This window comes from Ovis aries, chromosome 1, assembly GCF_016772045.2.
Source record: "Ovis aries strain OAR_USU_Benz2616 breed Rambouillet chromosome 1, ARS-UI_Ramb_v3.0, whole genome shotgun sequence".
Lineage (NCBI taxonomy): Eukaryota > Metazoa > Chordata > Mammalia > Artiodactyla > Bovidae > Ovis > Ovis aries.
Genome location: NC_056054.1, coordinates 71,356,408 through 71,370,070, shown reverse-complemented (window position 1 = coordinate 71,370,070; position 13,663 = coordinate 71,356,408). Strand labels below are relative to the sequence as shown.

At 35.3% G+C, this 13,663-nt stretch overlaps 1 protein-coding gene across 7 annotated transcripts in view; it reads left to right on the top strand.

Annotated features, from left to right (window-relative positions):
* ARHGAP29 (Rho GTPase activating protein 29) overlaps positions 1-13,663 on the top strand; it is a 79,422-nt gene that overhangs the window by 24,812 nt on the left and 40,947 nt on the right. For 4 of the 7 annotated variants that reach the window (XM_027972222.2, XM_015092124.4, XM_042251115.2 and 1 more), the window contains exon 3: positions 5,055-5,189. The exons of the other annotated variants lie outside the window; for them this stretch is intronic. In XM_027972222.2, the coding sequence (XP_027828023.2) occupies positions 5,055-5,189 (135 nt within the window). The remainder of the gene's footprint in view (positions 1-5,054; positions 5,190-13,663) is intronic. 7 annotated transcript variants of the gene reach the window in all.

Sequence of the window (13,663 nt, the reverse complement as noted above, 5' to 3'; positions counted from 1 at the left end):
CCATTGTTGGCTAGTATTTTACTTTCAACCTTTATAGTGTGCAAGAAATTTTGTGAAATACTGGAAACATAAGTTGCTAGTCCTCCTGTTGTGTTTTTCAGAAGTAAACCTCTCTAGAAGTGATTTCTAATCGTTATCGTTTAGGAAAAGCTAATATGGATGTTAATAGGTTATGGCTTAGTGTCTAGAAGGTACAAAATAAATCTTTGAAGAATGGAGTATGAAATACAGGTAGCTCATTTATTACACACGTGCCAGCTTTAGGAGATTGCTTTCTTCTTCTTCACTTACCTAGTACGGCTTACATAATTTAACCTCATTTGTAATAGTAACTGGCATATTTAGATGGAAGTTGAAGCCTGTTAAATCAGATTGCAGAGTATACCTGCCATTAAGCTATAGCTTTTTTAACCATGTTGATTGTCATGGTGACTAAGAACACAAATTCTAGAGCCAGAGCCCTGAGGTGGAATTCTCATTCTGCCACTATTTGTATATAACCCTGGGCAAGTTACCAGTATTCTCTTCCTCAGTTTCACATCTCCTAAAATAAGATAGTAGTACCTACATTATTGGGTCATTGTGAAAATTAAATGAGTTCATACTTCATATATGTAAGGCTCATAAGACTAAGTCTTTTAAAATGTCAACTGTAACTATTTTTACAATCCCCCAAGTGATTGGATAATGAAAGTTGCTGTTAAGGCTTCACTTTTATCCTGTAAATTCAGAAGTTATTACAGAAAACACAAAAATGAGTTTCCTTGTGATAAGTTCTGAAAACTTTTCCCCCCTCCTTGTTTTCATTGCTTTCTCAGAGAAGTTAAACTGAATTAATAAGACTGAGTTAAAAAATTATTGTCAGTTTTTATTTTTTTAAATCAAGGAAAACACCATGGCCTTTTCACTTATTTATTTACCCAAGTATTTCCATGAAGTGTTTGCAATATAAACACTGTGGTATTGTGTTAATGCATGAGAACCAAAAAGTGGAACTGGCTAATCTGTTCTCACTTGATAAGCTGAGTGAAGCAGAAAATAAATGGCACAAATGAAAGAAACAGTAAATTAAAATTCAGATGACCATATAGGGATGGTAGATAAGCAAATGTTGGGATACAGGAGTTTTACTCTTTTATATAGCTAGTATTAAAACTGATTGAACCTTATAATATTTGCATATTTAATACCTTTGTACTATAATTTAAATCTTATTACCTTTACAATATGGCCACTATAAAACTTAAAAATTATCTTGTAATTATATGACTAAATTAAATACTATCATTTACTTGGTAGGTATAGAAATATTTTTATAAAATATATTCTTAATTATGTTTTATTTCTAAGTGGTTTACTAATTTAGATTTTACATATAAAATTAAATTGAAATTTAATATCTCTTTTTCATTAAAATATTGTGGAACCATACTGTAATTTGTTACTGAGTGTAATTCTGTGTGAGACAAATCTGTTTTAAAGGTATTTAGTTTGAATGGCTTTCAGATTTAATAGTAATAGTTTGCATATATTAAGACTATAAAGCACTTTTGTTTCTGTCAATTTATTTGATATTCACAACAAACTTATAAGGTAACTTTATGAATTAATGATGAATCTGAGGTTAGAGAAACTTGAGTTTTGTATGTGGTCATTTCAAGGAAGTGGCAGATTAAGCATTGGAATGGAAGTTTGATTGAAATCTATTGTTTTCTACCACACCAATGAGCCGCATACCTTTCTTCTGTATTGAAAAAAAAGTAAAAATAGTTCAGTTGTGTCCAGCTCTTTGCCACGGACTACCCCTGGACTCTAGTCTGCCAGGCTCCTCTGTCAATGGGATTCTCCAGGCAAGAATACTGAAGTGGGTTGCCATTCCCTTCTCCAGGGGATCTTCCCCACCGTCTGAGCCGCCAGGGAAGCCACTGGGGAAGAACAATAACTGTCTTTTTTGCTAAGCTCATTATTGCTGCTTTTGGTGGTTTGGAGATATTTAGTGTTGGTGAAGGAGCTGCCTAAAGGTAAAACTTTCTGAAAAAATAAATGTTCAAGAAGCTTTTGCTTCATAAAAATAATTTGTGATAGCTTTATTCTCCTATAACGAAAAAGAACCTTGGAACATTTTTTAAAATTATAAAGCATAATTAAGGGCTTGCTATTTTATAACGTCCCAGCTGAAATATTATCAGAATCTTCTCATGTCCTAATAGTTATGTTAAACTCATCTACTCAAATACATAGGGGAGTTTATGACTCTTTGTACGTAAGGCTTTTTAAATTATCATGTTCATTTCCATTGATTTATATACTTCAGAGATGTGTCCAGTCACAGAAAACAGGAATTATTTATAGAGTAATTTGAGATATTTCTGAAATTTCTCACTAAATAACTCAGTTACTGTCTTTCAGTGTTTTGCTTTAAAACAACTTCAATATCTGTTTATAAGGGCTTCCTTGTAGGAAAAAAGGAATTTCAAATTGGTAGAACATCTATGTTGACAATTATAGGAATGTTCTGCAGTGGTTTTTAAGAAAACTTACAGCAGTCATTCTCAGGCCCCTCTATGCTGTTAAAAATTAAGAATCCTGAAGAGTTTTTGTTTCTGTGGGCTGTATCTGTTACTATATACTGTAAACCAAGAACATTGAAAAATATAAAATATGTTTTTAAAACATATGAAACACTTATAATTTTAAAATATATTAATAAACACATAATAATTTTGAAATATATTTATTTCCACATAGTTAATTTCTTTGATTCTGAGAAAGCCAGAATTTATTACCTTGGTTTATTTAGGCATTTAAACCATTAGTATTTTGTGCATATGTGCTAAGTCACCTCAGTTGTATCCGACTCATTGTGACCCTAAGGACTGTAGCCCACCAGGCTCCTCTGTCCATGGACTCTCCCAGCAAGAATACTGGAGTGGGCTGCCATTTCCTTCTCTGGGGATCTTCCTGACTTAGGGACTGAATTCGGATCTCCTGCATTGGCAGCAGGTTCTTTGCCACTAGCGTCACCTGGGAAACCTTCTTGTTTAATATCCAATATTCATTTTGAATATTGAGGATTCTTGCTGACCCACAAAGATCAAGCTCTTTTTCCTGAGACCTCAAAATAAGACAATATTTTTACCTCCTGTTTCCTAAGTATGTTAATATCTGTAGAAATTAATCTGAAACAGCACAGTAGGGGACAGAAATGACTGGCTTTCCTTTCTCTCTTTTTTTCTGGGGTCGGGGGAGTGCCATGCTGGCTCCCACCATCCACCATCCAGTTATGCAGTTGTTCACTTTCAGGGTACATGTAGAGCAGTATCAGCATTGTTAACCTGAAGTCTCATTGAAAACTTTCTCAACTAGAGTCCAGTGCGTATGTGCATTTCCTTTGCCTTTAATGTTATACTCTCCACTCACTTCCAAAGCTACTTAAGCCAGCACCTAATCTCTTGGGTTTATCTATTATTAAAATTTTTGGATGAATGAGTGTAAATTTTATTGAAGGCACTCTATTCTCTTTCCTTCCGTCACTACCTGAACTATTCTTCTTTACCTCTACCTGAGATACTTTTTGCCCTAATATACCCAGCTCCCCACCTTGCCTGCTCCTTTTATACTACTTATTTCTCGCTCTTGATAATGCTGTTAATGAATGGAATGTTTGATAGATAATAGAATTTTCTTTTGTTTTTTCATCCTGTAGATTTTCTTTCTAGTGGCTGTCTTTTAATATTTCTGGGAAATTTGCATAATTATAAAACACATCTTTAAAAATGTGTTTTAAAGCTTTTAATATTTCAGTAGGGAGACAGTATAATGTTAAGAGCTTAGCTTTTAGAATTATATAACCTGGGTTCAAATTCTGACTTGGTGAACCTAGATGTGCCTCAGTTCTCTCATATGTACAATGGAAATTTTTAAAATTATCTACCTAATAGAATTGATATGAAAGCTAAATGAGGTGATAGGCTTTAAGTGCTTTTAACAGTGCCTAGCACAGAAGGAAGCATTTAATAAATGTGCCATTATTAAACACTAGTGCTATATATATAAGCTGTAGAAATGAACATTACATCAGAGTATTGTATTTCAGGTGGTTGTCTTTTCAAAGTTTTGAGGATTACTTCAGGGGTTTTAAAGCTTAGAGTGACTATACTTTCTGGTTTGCCAGGAATGGTGATCCAGAAACATGCCTGTTTACTAGGAAGTGCCCCCCCTTTCACTTGCTAGAGTACTTTGGTTTGAAAGATAAATTATATGGTCACCTTATTTCCAAGGGTTATAAAAGGTTGTCTGTATGTCTTTGACCAGGACTACTATAAATGTCAGAGCAGGCAGGTGGGCGCTGGGAAGGAAGCTTGCCTAAAAGAGTGCAGTGCTGCTCTTTCAGCTGCTTGAGGCCAAGGAGGATATGGGCCTGGTATAACCAGATTTTGATTTTTTTCAAGAGTAGGCGTAAATCTGGAGTTCTTGTAATGATCCCCCAGTTTTTCATCATGCAGTTAATTCAGTTTTTAGTTTTTAAAATATATAGGTGAAATGGTGGTACTTACATATATGCCTGTGAGTTGCTCATTTCTGATATCTGATAATAGCTTAATGAAAAGTCAATTCTTATGTGGTAACTTAACATGTAAGTGCCATTTAATACGGGTTAATATTTCAGACATTTATATGGCTTTAAGTGTTACCATATGTATTAAAAAGTATATTAATAGTAGAAACTGTAAGACAGGAAAAACTTATAAAGTTGCCGCAAGGGAAATCTGGAAAGCACATTTAGATGGAGAAAACTGCAAAAGGTAATGCCTAAACTGACTCTGTGAGTGCCTTTGAAATCTTTAGTGAATTAAAATGATTATGGAGTGTTTGAAGGCTAAATGAGTTACATGTAATTGCAGTGGTGAAAATAAAAGTGAAAATACTGTAGGCAAAAATTTTGGAGCCACTGCTTGTGTTTAAAATGTGCTCCCAAATGGTTTTTCATGGTTTATTTAGACTCTTGTAACATGGTTTGGGAAACAAATTAAAAAAATTTTTTTTCCTTTAAGAGTGTTTTAAAGAAGTCATTCATATACGTCTGGATGAACTTCTTCGTGTTTTAAAGTCTGTAATGAATAAACATCAGAACCTCAATTCTGTCGATCTTCAAAATGCTGCAGAAATGCTTACCGCAAAAGTGAAAGGTAAGAAAGACACTATTAACCGTGGGTTGGCATGAGCAAAAAGGATCCACATGATACATTTTGGTTCATAATGTCTGTGGAGCCATCTCTCATGGCGCCTGTATGATGTGTATCAGTAGGATACACATTGATATTTAAATATTCCTAAGTCACCCTGGAGAAGGGAATGGCAATCCACTCCAGTATTCTTGCCTGGAGAATTCCATGGACAGAGGAGCCTGGTGGGCTACAGTCCATGGAGTTGCAAAGAGTCAGGCATGTCTGAGCAACTAACACACTAAGTCACACCTAAAACTCTTTTTGTCTTAAAAATTAAACTTTATTTGGCAGGAAACACTCTAAAAATACTAAGTAAAATTAACTAAACAACTGACATTTAAAATTTTTGAGTTTTTTGAAAATATGTATGCTCTTTTGAAATAAGTTACTGGTGCACAAAAAGTCTTTGTTATGTGAGGACAATTAATGCTGGAAAATGGCTGTTTGTAGTGACTCCACTTAAAGGGGGGAAACAAATGGAAAAAAGTAGACTTAATTGGTACCTTATTTTAAAATGTGGATAAATGAAACTAAAATTGTAGAATAAGTTTATCATATATGTGTATATAAATGTGTATGTATATATTACATGTGCTAAAAGAAATAAGAATTAGGACGTTACCTTTTGATGAAATAATTTGGACCAAAAATTGTTAAAATCTATTATTCTAGGCTGCATTATATAAAGATTGAGAAAAATGAGACTAGAGACAAAGGAGTTCAGTTAGGAGATTATTGGAAATAATGGGCTAGAGGAGGGTTGACGATCTGAGCTAAGGCAGAAGCTGGGATGTGGTAGAAGTAAGAGTGTGGCTATTACAGAAGAGGAGATGGCTGTTGATTTGATGGAACATAGGACAGGTTGAGTGTTAGGGATGAGGCTGAAGTTTGAAGTTGAAGATGGAGTGAACTTCGATTGTTGTTGACCTGAGTGGTGATGGAAGAGGATGACACCAACTCATAGTGTGCAGACTGAGTAGAGGACTGAGTGTGAACTCCCAGGGACAGAGAGAAGGTGAGGAACAAAAGTAGGTAGACTATCTGGAGAACGATGTTACGGAATTTTAAAAATGTTAGGTTCTAAGAAGTGATTGTCAGTGTTGAATGTTAACCTGATAGGTAATGCGAATTCAAATAGTTTAACAATTTGGTTTAACAATAGTTTAACTCACTAAAAGTGAGTCACCATGGCTTGAGTAATGAATTGAGAGGCTGTTTTGGGGAGAGGGATTACCTGTCCTGAGTCTCAAAGGTCAGGTGAACATTAACTGGGCTAGGGCAGGTATTGGAACTGCAATTCTGGATGCTAGTAGAACTCTGGATGTGAAGAACATAATGTGATTGATGTAGAGAGGGCAAAGGGCAAGTGTCAAGGGATTAGGCAGGAAGAGAAAAACCTTGTCAATACAATATAGTCCGTGTAATTAAGAACTGCCTTCCCTACTTTTTTATGTAGATTTATCCTGTTTGCGTGGTTCTCTTTTTTTCTGTATTTCAAGCACTGGAAAAATATAGATGGTTTCAAAGTGGATAGCTTCTGCTGTGACTCTTAAAAATGCTTAGTAACCAAATTTGTTTTAAAATAGATTGTTTATAAGCGCAATTTAATGTAAGTTAGAGTAATTTGTGTCTATAGATAGTAAAATTTCCATGCTTGAAAATAAGGACCACAGTTCATTCAATTGTTGTCAGTAGCTATTGTGTGTAGTCAGGATGTCCTGGGGAAGGAGAGTGTCTGTATTCCAGAAACAGACTTAAAGAGACTTCTCCACTGCTTTACAGATCTTTTTTCTTTGCTGTAAAGCAATTTTTTGAGTATTATTTTCCACTAAGAGTGTCTTTACCCTTGGAATGATTGTTACAGTCTTAACTTTTGTGTTGGATGAAGTTTTGAAGATTACTTTGTTATTGGGGAATTTATTGTTTCAGTAGGACTTCACTTACTCTGTTTCAGTATGACACTAGAAAACTAAAAATTGTGTTTTCTTTGGTGTAAGTTTTAAGTTTCTAAATGCCCCCCTTGTATTATTGTTGAGGCCATCTAAAAATGTCATTGATACCTCAAATGAAAAATATTCAGTAACCTAGAAAATTGATGTCAAATTAGAGCTTATTTAATTCTTTCATTTAATCTTAATTTAGTTTTCAAACCCTGGAAAGGCCAGGATTTGAAGTGTAGAAACCATTTTTGAATATCATTGTTGTTGTTTAGTTGTTCAGTGGTGTTGGACTTCTTTGTGACCCCATGAACTGTAGCCCGCCAGGCTCCTCTGTTCATGGAATTTCCCAGGCAGGAATACTGGAGTGGGTTGCCATTTCCTCCTCCAGGGGATCTTCCCGACCCAGGGATTGAACCACAGCCTCCTGCTTGGCAGAAGGATTCTTGACGTTTGAGCCACCTGGGAAGCCCTAAAGACAGTTAGATCAAGGAGGTGTCATTTTGTTTGTGCTGCTCAGGGTGTGAAGGCATGAAATCTATGCATTTCCTATGCATAGTAATAACAGTTGCGTTGAAATAAAATTGAAATCCTTTAACTTCTCCTTTAACTTCTCTTATTTTTTATTTTAAATGTGGGATTTACCTTTTAATAACCATAAAAGAAAAATCCTTAGCTTTTCCTCATTCATTCTAATAGTGATTTGTATTTCCTGTGTCTTCTTGTTTCCAAGCAGGAAGCTCAGTCTGACAAAATATTTGCAATATGGTAAGAGAGATACAGCTTATTTGTGAAGCAGATAAAGACATCGTAGCACTCAGTAGTTTATTATGCATGTAGTAGTTGTGTTTTCATCATTTACAAGCATTTTGATAAACCTCATTTGTAATATAAAAGGACAATTTTTAAGGTTTTTCATGATCTGTATTTTGCCCTATATTTAAAAATTGGCAAGCAAGAAAAGTTTTAATTATGTATCCAAAATTATAGAAGCCTTACATGTTTTCTTTGTTTTGAAACTTAATTTTTTAATAGGCAGTTCATTCACGTGGTTCATAGTGCAAACAGTATAAAAAGGTATTCACTAAGTGAAGTGTCTTTCTACCTCAGACCTTAGCTACCCATTCCTTTCCCTAAATAAGCAACAACTATTACTGGTTTTTTATGTATCTTTCTGGAGACATATTACATATACAAAAGCAAATAACAGTATGTTCTCTTTCTTATGCAAAGGGTAACATTCTGCTCTTTGCTCATTGTTCTGAGTTAACTGTATATAAAAGGTCTTCTTTTGCTGCTATTTGTTTTTTCAAAGCTGCATGATATTCTGTTATATTGATGTACTGTAATTTAACCAGTTCACTACTAATAGATGTTTGGATTGTTTCTAATTTTTTTATTACAAACAATACTTCAGTGAATAGCTTGTGTATATTTCTAGGTGGGTAGTTACTAGAACAGAGCACTTTTGCATCTGTGTTTTTTATATTGCTAACATCCTCCATAGAGTTTCTGTCCTTCTGATAGTCATGCTGAAGAAGCTAATTTCATACACCTTTGCCAACAGAGCTGGTGACCAGACTTTGTTATCCAATCTGGTAGCAAAAACTGGTATCTCAGTATAGATTTGATTTGCATTTCCCTCGTTTTCGGTATAGTTGAGTATCTTTTCATATGTTTCAGAGCCATTTACACATCATTTTATGTGACTTGACTCTTGATTCAGATTTTCTTCTTGATGGTCTTTTTTTAGTACTGATTTAGTACTGATTTATCGGAGAAGGCGATGGCACCCCACTCCAGTGCTGTTGCCGGGCAAATCCCATGGATGGAGGAGCCTGGTGGGCTGCAGTCCATGGGGTCGCTAAGGGTCGGACACGGCTGAGCGACATCACTTTCACTTTTCACTTTCATGCATTGGAGAAGGAAATGGCAACCCACTCCAATGTTCTTGCCTGGAGAATCCTAGGGATGGGGGAGCCTGGTGGGCTGCCGTCTCTGGGATCGCAGAGTTGGACATGACTGAAGCGACTTAGCAGCAGCACTACTGATTTATAGAAACTCTGTATAAGTGAAATTAGTCCTTAATCTTTGATATAAGTTGCAGGTTTTCTTTAGTTTGTTTTTATCTTTTGAGTTGCTTATTTTATTTTGCATCTATATCTCAATCTTTTGTATGTTTTTTGAGTATAAGGGAAGGATTTCCCTGCTTGGAGATTATAATAGCATTCGCCATTGTTTTTTCTTCTAATGTTTTCATGGTGTTATTTATTAAAGTTAAATCTTTGGTACATTCTAGAGTATCTATGTTTCTGGCTATAATTCCTATTTTCCCCATTGGTTTAAGATGCTATCTTTATCATAAATACTCTACACTGTCACATATTTAATATCTATTTCTAGAGTTTATTCTCTCCCCTTGATTTGTTTAGTTATGTGTCAATACCTTATTGTCTCCATTGTTTTATAGTGTTTTAATGTCTGGTAGGGATAGCTCCTCTTTCCAATACTCTTTTTGTTCAGGATTTTATTTTTCCATAAGCACTTTTCAGTTGATTTGTCCTAGTTCTAAAAAATACGTGCTAGTATTTTGAAGGTGATTTGAATTAAATTTAAATTAATTTATAATTAAGTCTATAAACATAGATTATAGTTAATTTATAATTAAGTTTATAAATTAAATTAAGGAGCAATTTGTATATTCAGCATTTCTGAGTATAGGATGCATGTAAGTTCTTCACGTTGTCTTTTTTGTTTCTCAGAAGCAATGTGAAGTTTTCATTTTATAAATCTTATAGCTTTTGGTTGGTGTTTTTGCAATTTTCCCCATGCAAATGGTGAAAATTTTCTTCCATTTTATCTTTTAATTCAGCAGTTTTCAAACTATGGCCTCTGATTTATGACATCACATTAATGAATTGTAGCCAGCATTTTTAAAATATGAAAGTGAATTGAAAATAAGTTTAAGACTTAAGGATGTTTCAGAAACTTTAAAAAATGTTATATAACTGTATATATAGTTATCTATTATATGTTTATGGTATACTTTGTCATGATGTGATGTGTATTTCTTAGCAAAGGTTGGTTATTGTAAAACTGTTTGAAAGTTGCTGTTCTAGTAGAGTATATATATGAAAACTATTCATCTGTTTTCTTAAAGAGATACTTAATGTGTTTTAGTGCTCCTTGCTGTGACTTAATAGGGAACTCAAGGGAGATATTTAAACTTTGCACAAAATTTTTTAAATTTGATTTTGAAGGTCAGCTAATAGAGAGGAGAGAGTGGAGACAGAGAGGCTAATTAGCAGGTTGTTAAATAGTCCAGACTAGACGTAAAATGTCGTCTTTGAACTAAGTCAGTGTCGATAGGAATGGAATGGAAGGAAAAAACTTCAGAGACATTTTGGAAGCAAAACTCATCAGCTAGGAAATGTATGGAAAAGAGTAGGCTTGAGGGGCAGAGCATATGAGAAGATGAGAGTTTGGTTTTGTACGTGCTGAGATTGCAGTGCTGGTGGGTGAAGGCTAGAAAGGAGGGGGAGGAACGTATCAAACAGACCAGTGGAGCTCAGAGGGGAAACCTAGGCCCGTGGTTTGAGGATTGTTTCCTTACAGATACTGGAAGTGGATGAGATTCTGTGGGGATAATGTATAGAGAAGAAGGCCAAGATGAGAACTTTGGACTGAGTGGAAACAACTGTTTGAAGCACAAATTGTTGTCTACAGATAGATGAAGAACATGAGGGTGCTCAGATTTACTAAACACCAAGTTCCACACCCTAGGTGCTTTACATTTGTTTTCTTAGTTCCTTTCATTTTACATATGAGAAATTGAAGTGAGGTGATGTATCTAGAGTAAAACCGGAAGTGATATGGGTCAGATGTAAACTCAGGTTTGAACCTCTGAAGTTTTGCTTCCTCTAGTTAAGTATAATATATTGCTTCTAAGCGAAAGGCTTCAAGTCAGATGAAAGTGGTTAATACTTGTAGTAATAATAGCTGACATAATATATTGAGGATGTACTTACTGTTAAGCTCTTTACATGGATTAGCCATTAATCTCTATAGGAAATTATTATATCAGCTCCTGTTTTGCAGATAAGAAAGCTGGGACATAGAGAGATTTGTCCAAAGTTACATATGTATAAAGTGGTAGGGTTGTTGAGAGTTGCAGAATGGTCAAATAGGATGAAAACTTAAAAGGGAAAAAAGACTTCTAAGTTAGACTAATGTAGTTGCAGATTACTGACAGTGTTGTTGAGTGGTAGTGAGTGAGACATTTATTGAGTATTTTCTATGTAAAAAGCTCTCTTCTATGTTCTTTCAGTCTTCACAGTGGTTCTCAAAATACGTATTATTATCCCCATTTTATAAATGAGGAAACTGAGGAACAGAACAGTTAAGCTATTCAACCTCATAAGAGATAGATTTAGGATTTAACTGAGGCATACTGGCTTTGGAACCCGTCCTTTTAACCAGGGGTGCACAAACTATTATTACTACCAGTGGGCCAAATCTGACCTGCTGCCTGTTTTTGTAGGTAAAGTTTTATTAGAAACAACTACTCTTATTTATGTTTGACTCCTTTATACAGAGTTGAATATAGTTGCAACAGATTGTATGACCTGAAAAGTCTAAAATATTTACTATCTAGCCCCTTACAAGAAGGAGAAGGCAATGGCACCCCACTCCAGTACTCTTGCCTGGAAAATCCCATGGACAGAGGAGCCTGGTAGGCTGTAGTCCATGGGGTCGCTAGGAGTTGGATACGACTAAGCGACTTCACTTTCACTTTTCACTTTCATGCATTGGAGAAGGAAATGGCAACCCACTCCAGTGTTCTTGCCTGGAGAATCCCAGGAATGGGGGAGCCTGGTGGGCTGCCGTCTATGGAGTCGCACAGAGTCGGACAGAACTGAAGTGACTTAGCAGCAGCAGCCCCTTACAGAAAAAGGTTTCCAACCCCTGCTAACCATTAAACTAGATGAAAAGTCAAATCCTAGTGAATTCAGTCATTATCTATTTATAGAGGTTTGGCAGTAAAGAAATGCTGAATTAGGGTGATAGCTTTAAGGAGAAATATGATAAATTTAATTTTTTCCCATAGGAAAGATTTGGGTATGTTGTTAGTATCATAAGAAACGTCAGGTAGTGGGAACTAGGGGAGCCTTGAGAGAGGAGGACAGAGGAGCCTGGTAAACTACAGTCCATGGGGTTGCAAAGAGTCGGACACGACTGAGCACAAGCGCAAGCAGTGGTGGTGTAGGGTTTTGGAGAATGCAGGGGAGAATGGGAAGATTTATTATTGGAAAGGAGCTGAAGATTATTCTTTGAAACCCAGGGCAGGAGCAAAAGAAGTGAAAGGATATTAGAGAGAGAGCTGTTTTGAAGTGGAGGCAAAGGCAGTAAGAGGAATTTTCAATAGATGGCTGTAACCTCATTTGAGTAGGGATGAAGGTAAGGACTGAAGATGGTTCAAATAATTGTCTTTTCACTACTTACAGTTATATTTTGAAGTCTCCTAGTCCTGTTTAGTGCTTTGAAAAATATGTTTATAAGAAAGGATGAATAATTACAGAATTCTGCCAAGTGTTACAAAGTATTTTTTTTCTTTAAAGTCTAACATGTTAAAATTAGGAAATAGAAGTAGGCTTTACATTTTTTTCTGGTATTCCATTTTAAATTATGTTTGAAGTCTACTTTCCAGTGCAGTTTTTAAGACAGCATTATTGAGGTATAATTGACCTATAATAAACTGCACATATTTAAGTTAAGGGTACAGTCTGATCAGTTTTGATGTCCATTCTCTTGTGAAACCATCGCAGTCCAGGTGATGCGTGCCCCTTGGTAGCCCCTCCCTTCTGCACCTCTTTGCCCCCACCTTCACCACCATTGATACAGTGTATTTTCATTGTGTTCAAAATACTTTCTAATTTCCCTTTTTCTTCTTTGATCTATGGGGTTATTTAGAAATGTGTTCATTTCCTAATATTTGAGGATTTTTACAGAGATTTTTATTGTTTAATTCCATCTAGTCACAGAACATATTTTGCCTGACTTGAATCCTTTTAAACCCACTGAGACTGGTTTTATGGCCCATAATATAGTCCATCTTTGTAAATTTACAATGTATGCTTGAAAAGAATATGCTGTCATTGGGTAGAGGTTCCTTAAATTTCCATTTCATCCATGTGGCTGATAGTATGGTTGAAGGCTTCCATATCCTCTACTGATTTTCTTTCTACGGGTTCTGTCAATTATTGAGAGAGGGTTTTTGAAATTTCTGACTGTAGTTGTGAATTTGTCTATTTCTCATTTCAATTATATTAGTTTTTGTTTCATACATTTTGAAACTGTTAATTAGGTACATAAATGTATAAAATTATGTCCTCCTGATGAACTGACTCCATCATTATAAAATGGCCTTCTTTATCTCTGTTAGTTTCCTTTGCTCAGAAATCTGTGTGTGTTATGAGACAGTAAGTTTAGGGCAGTTGC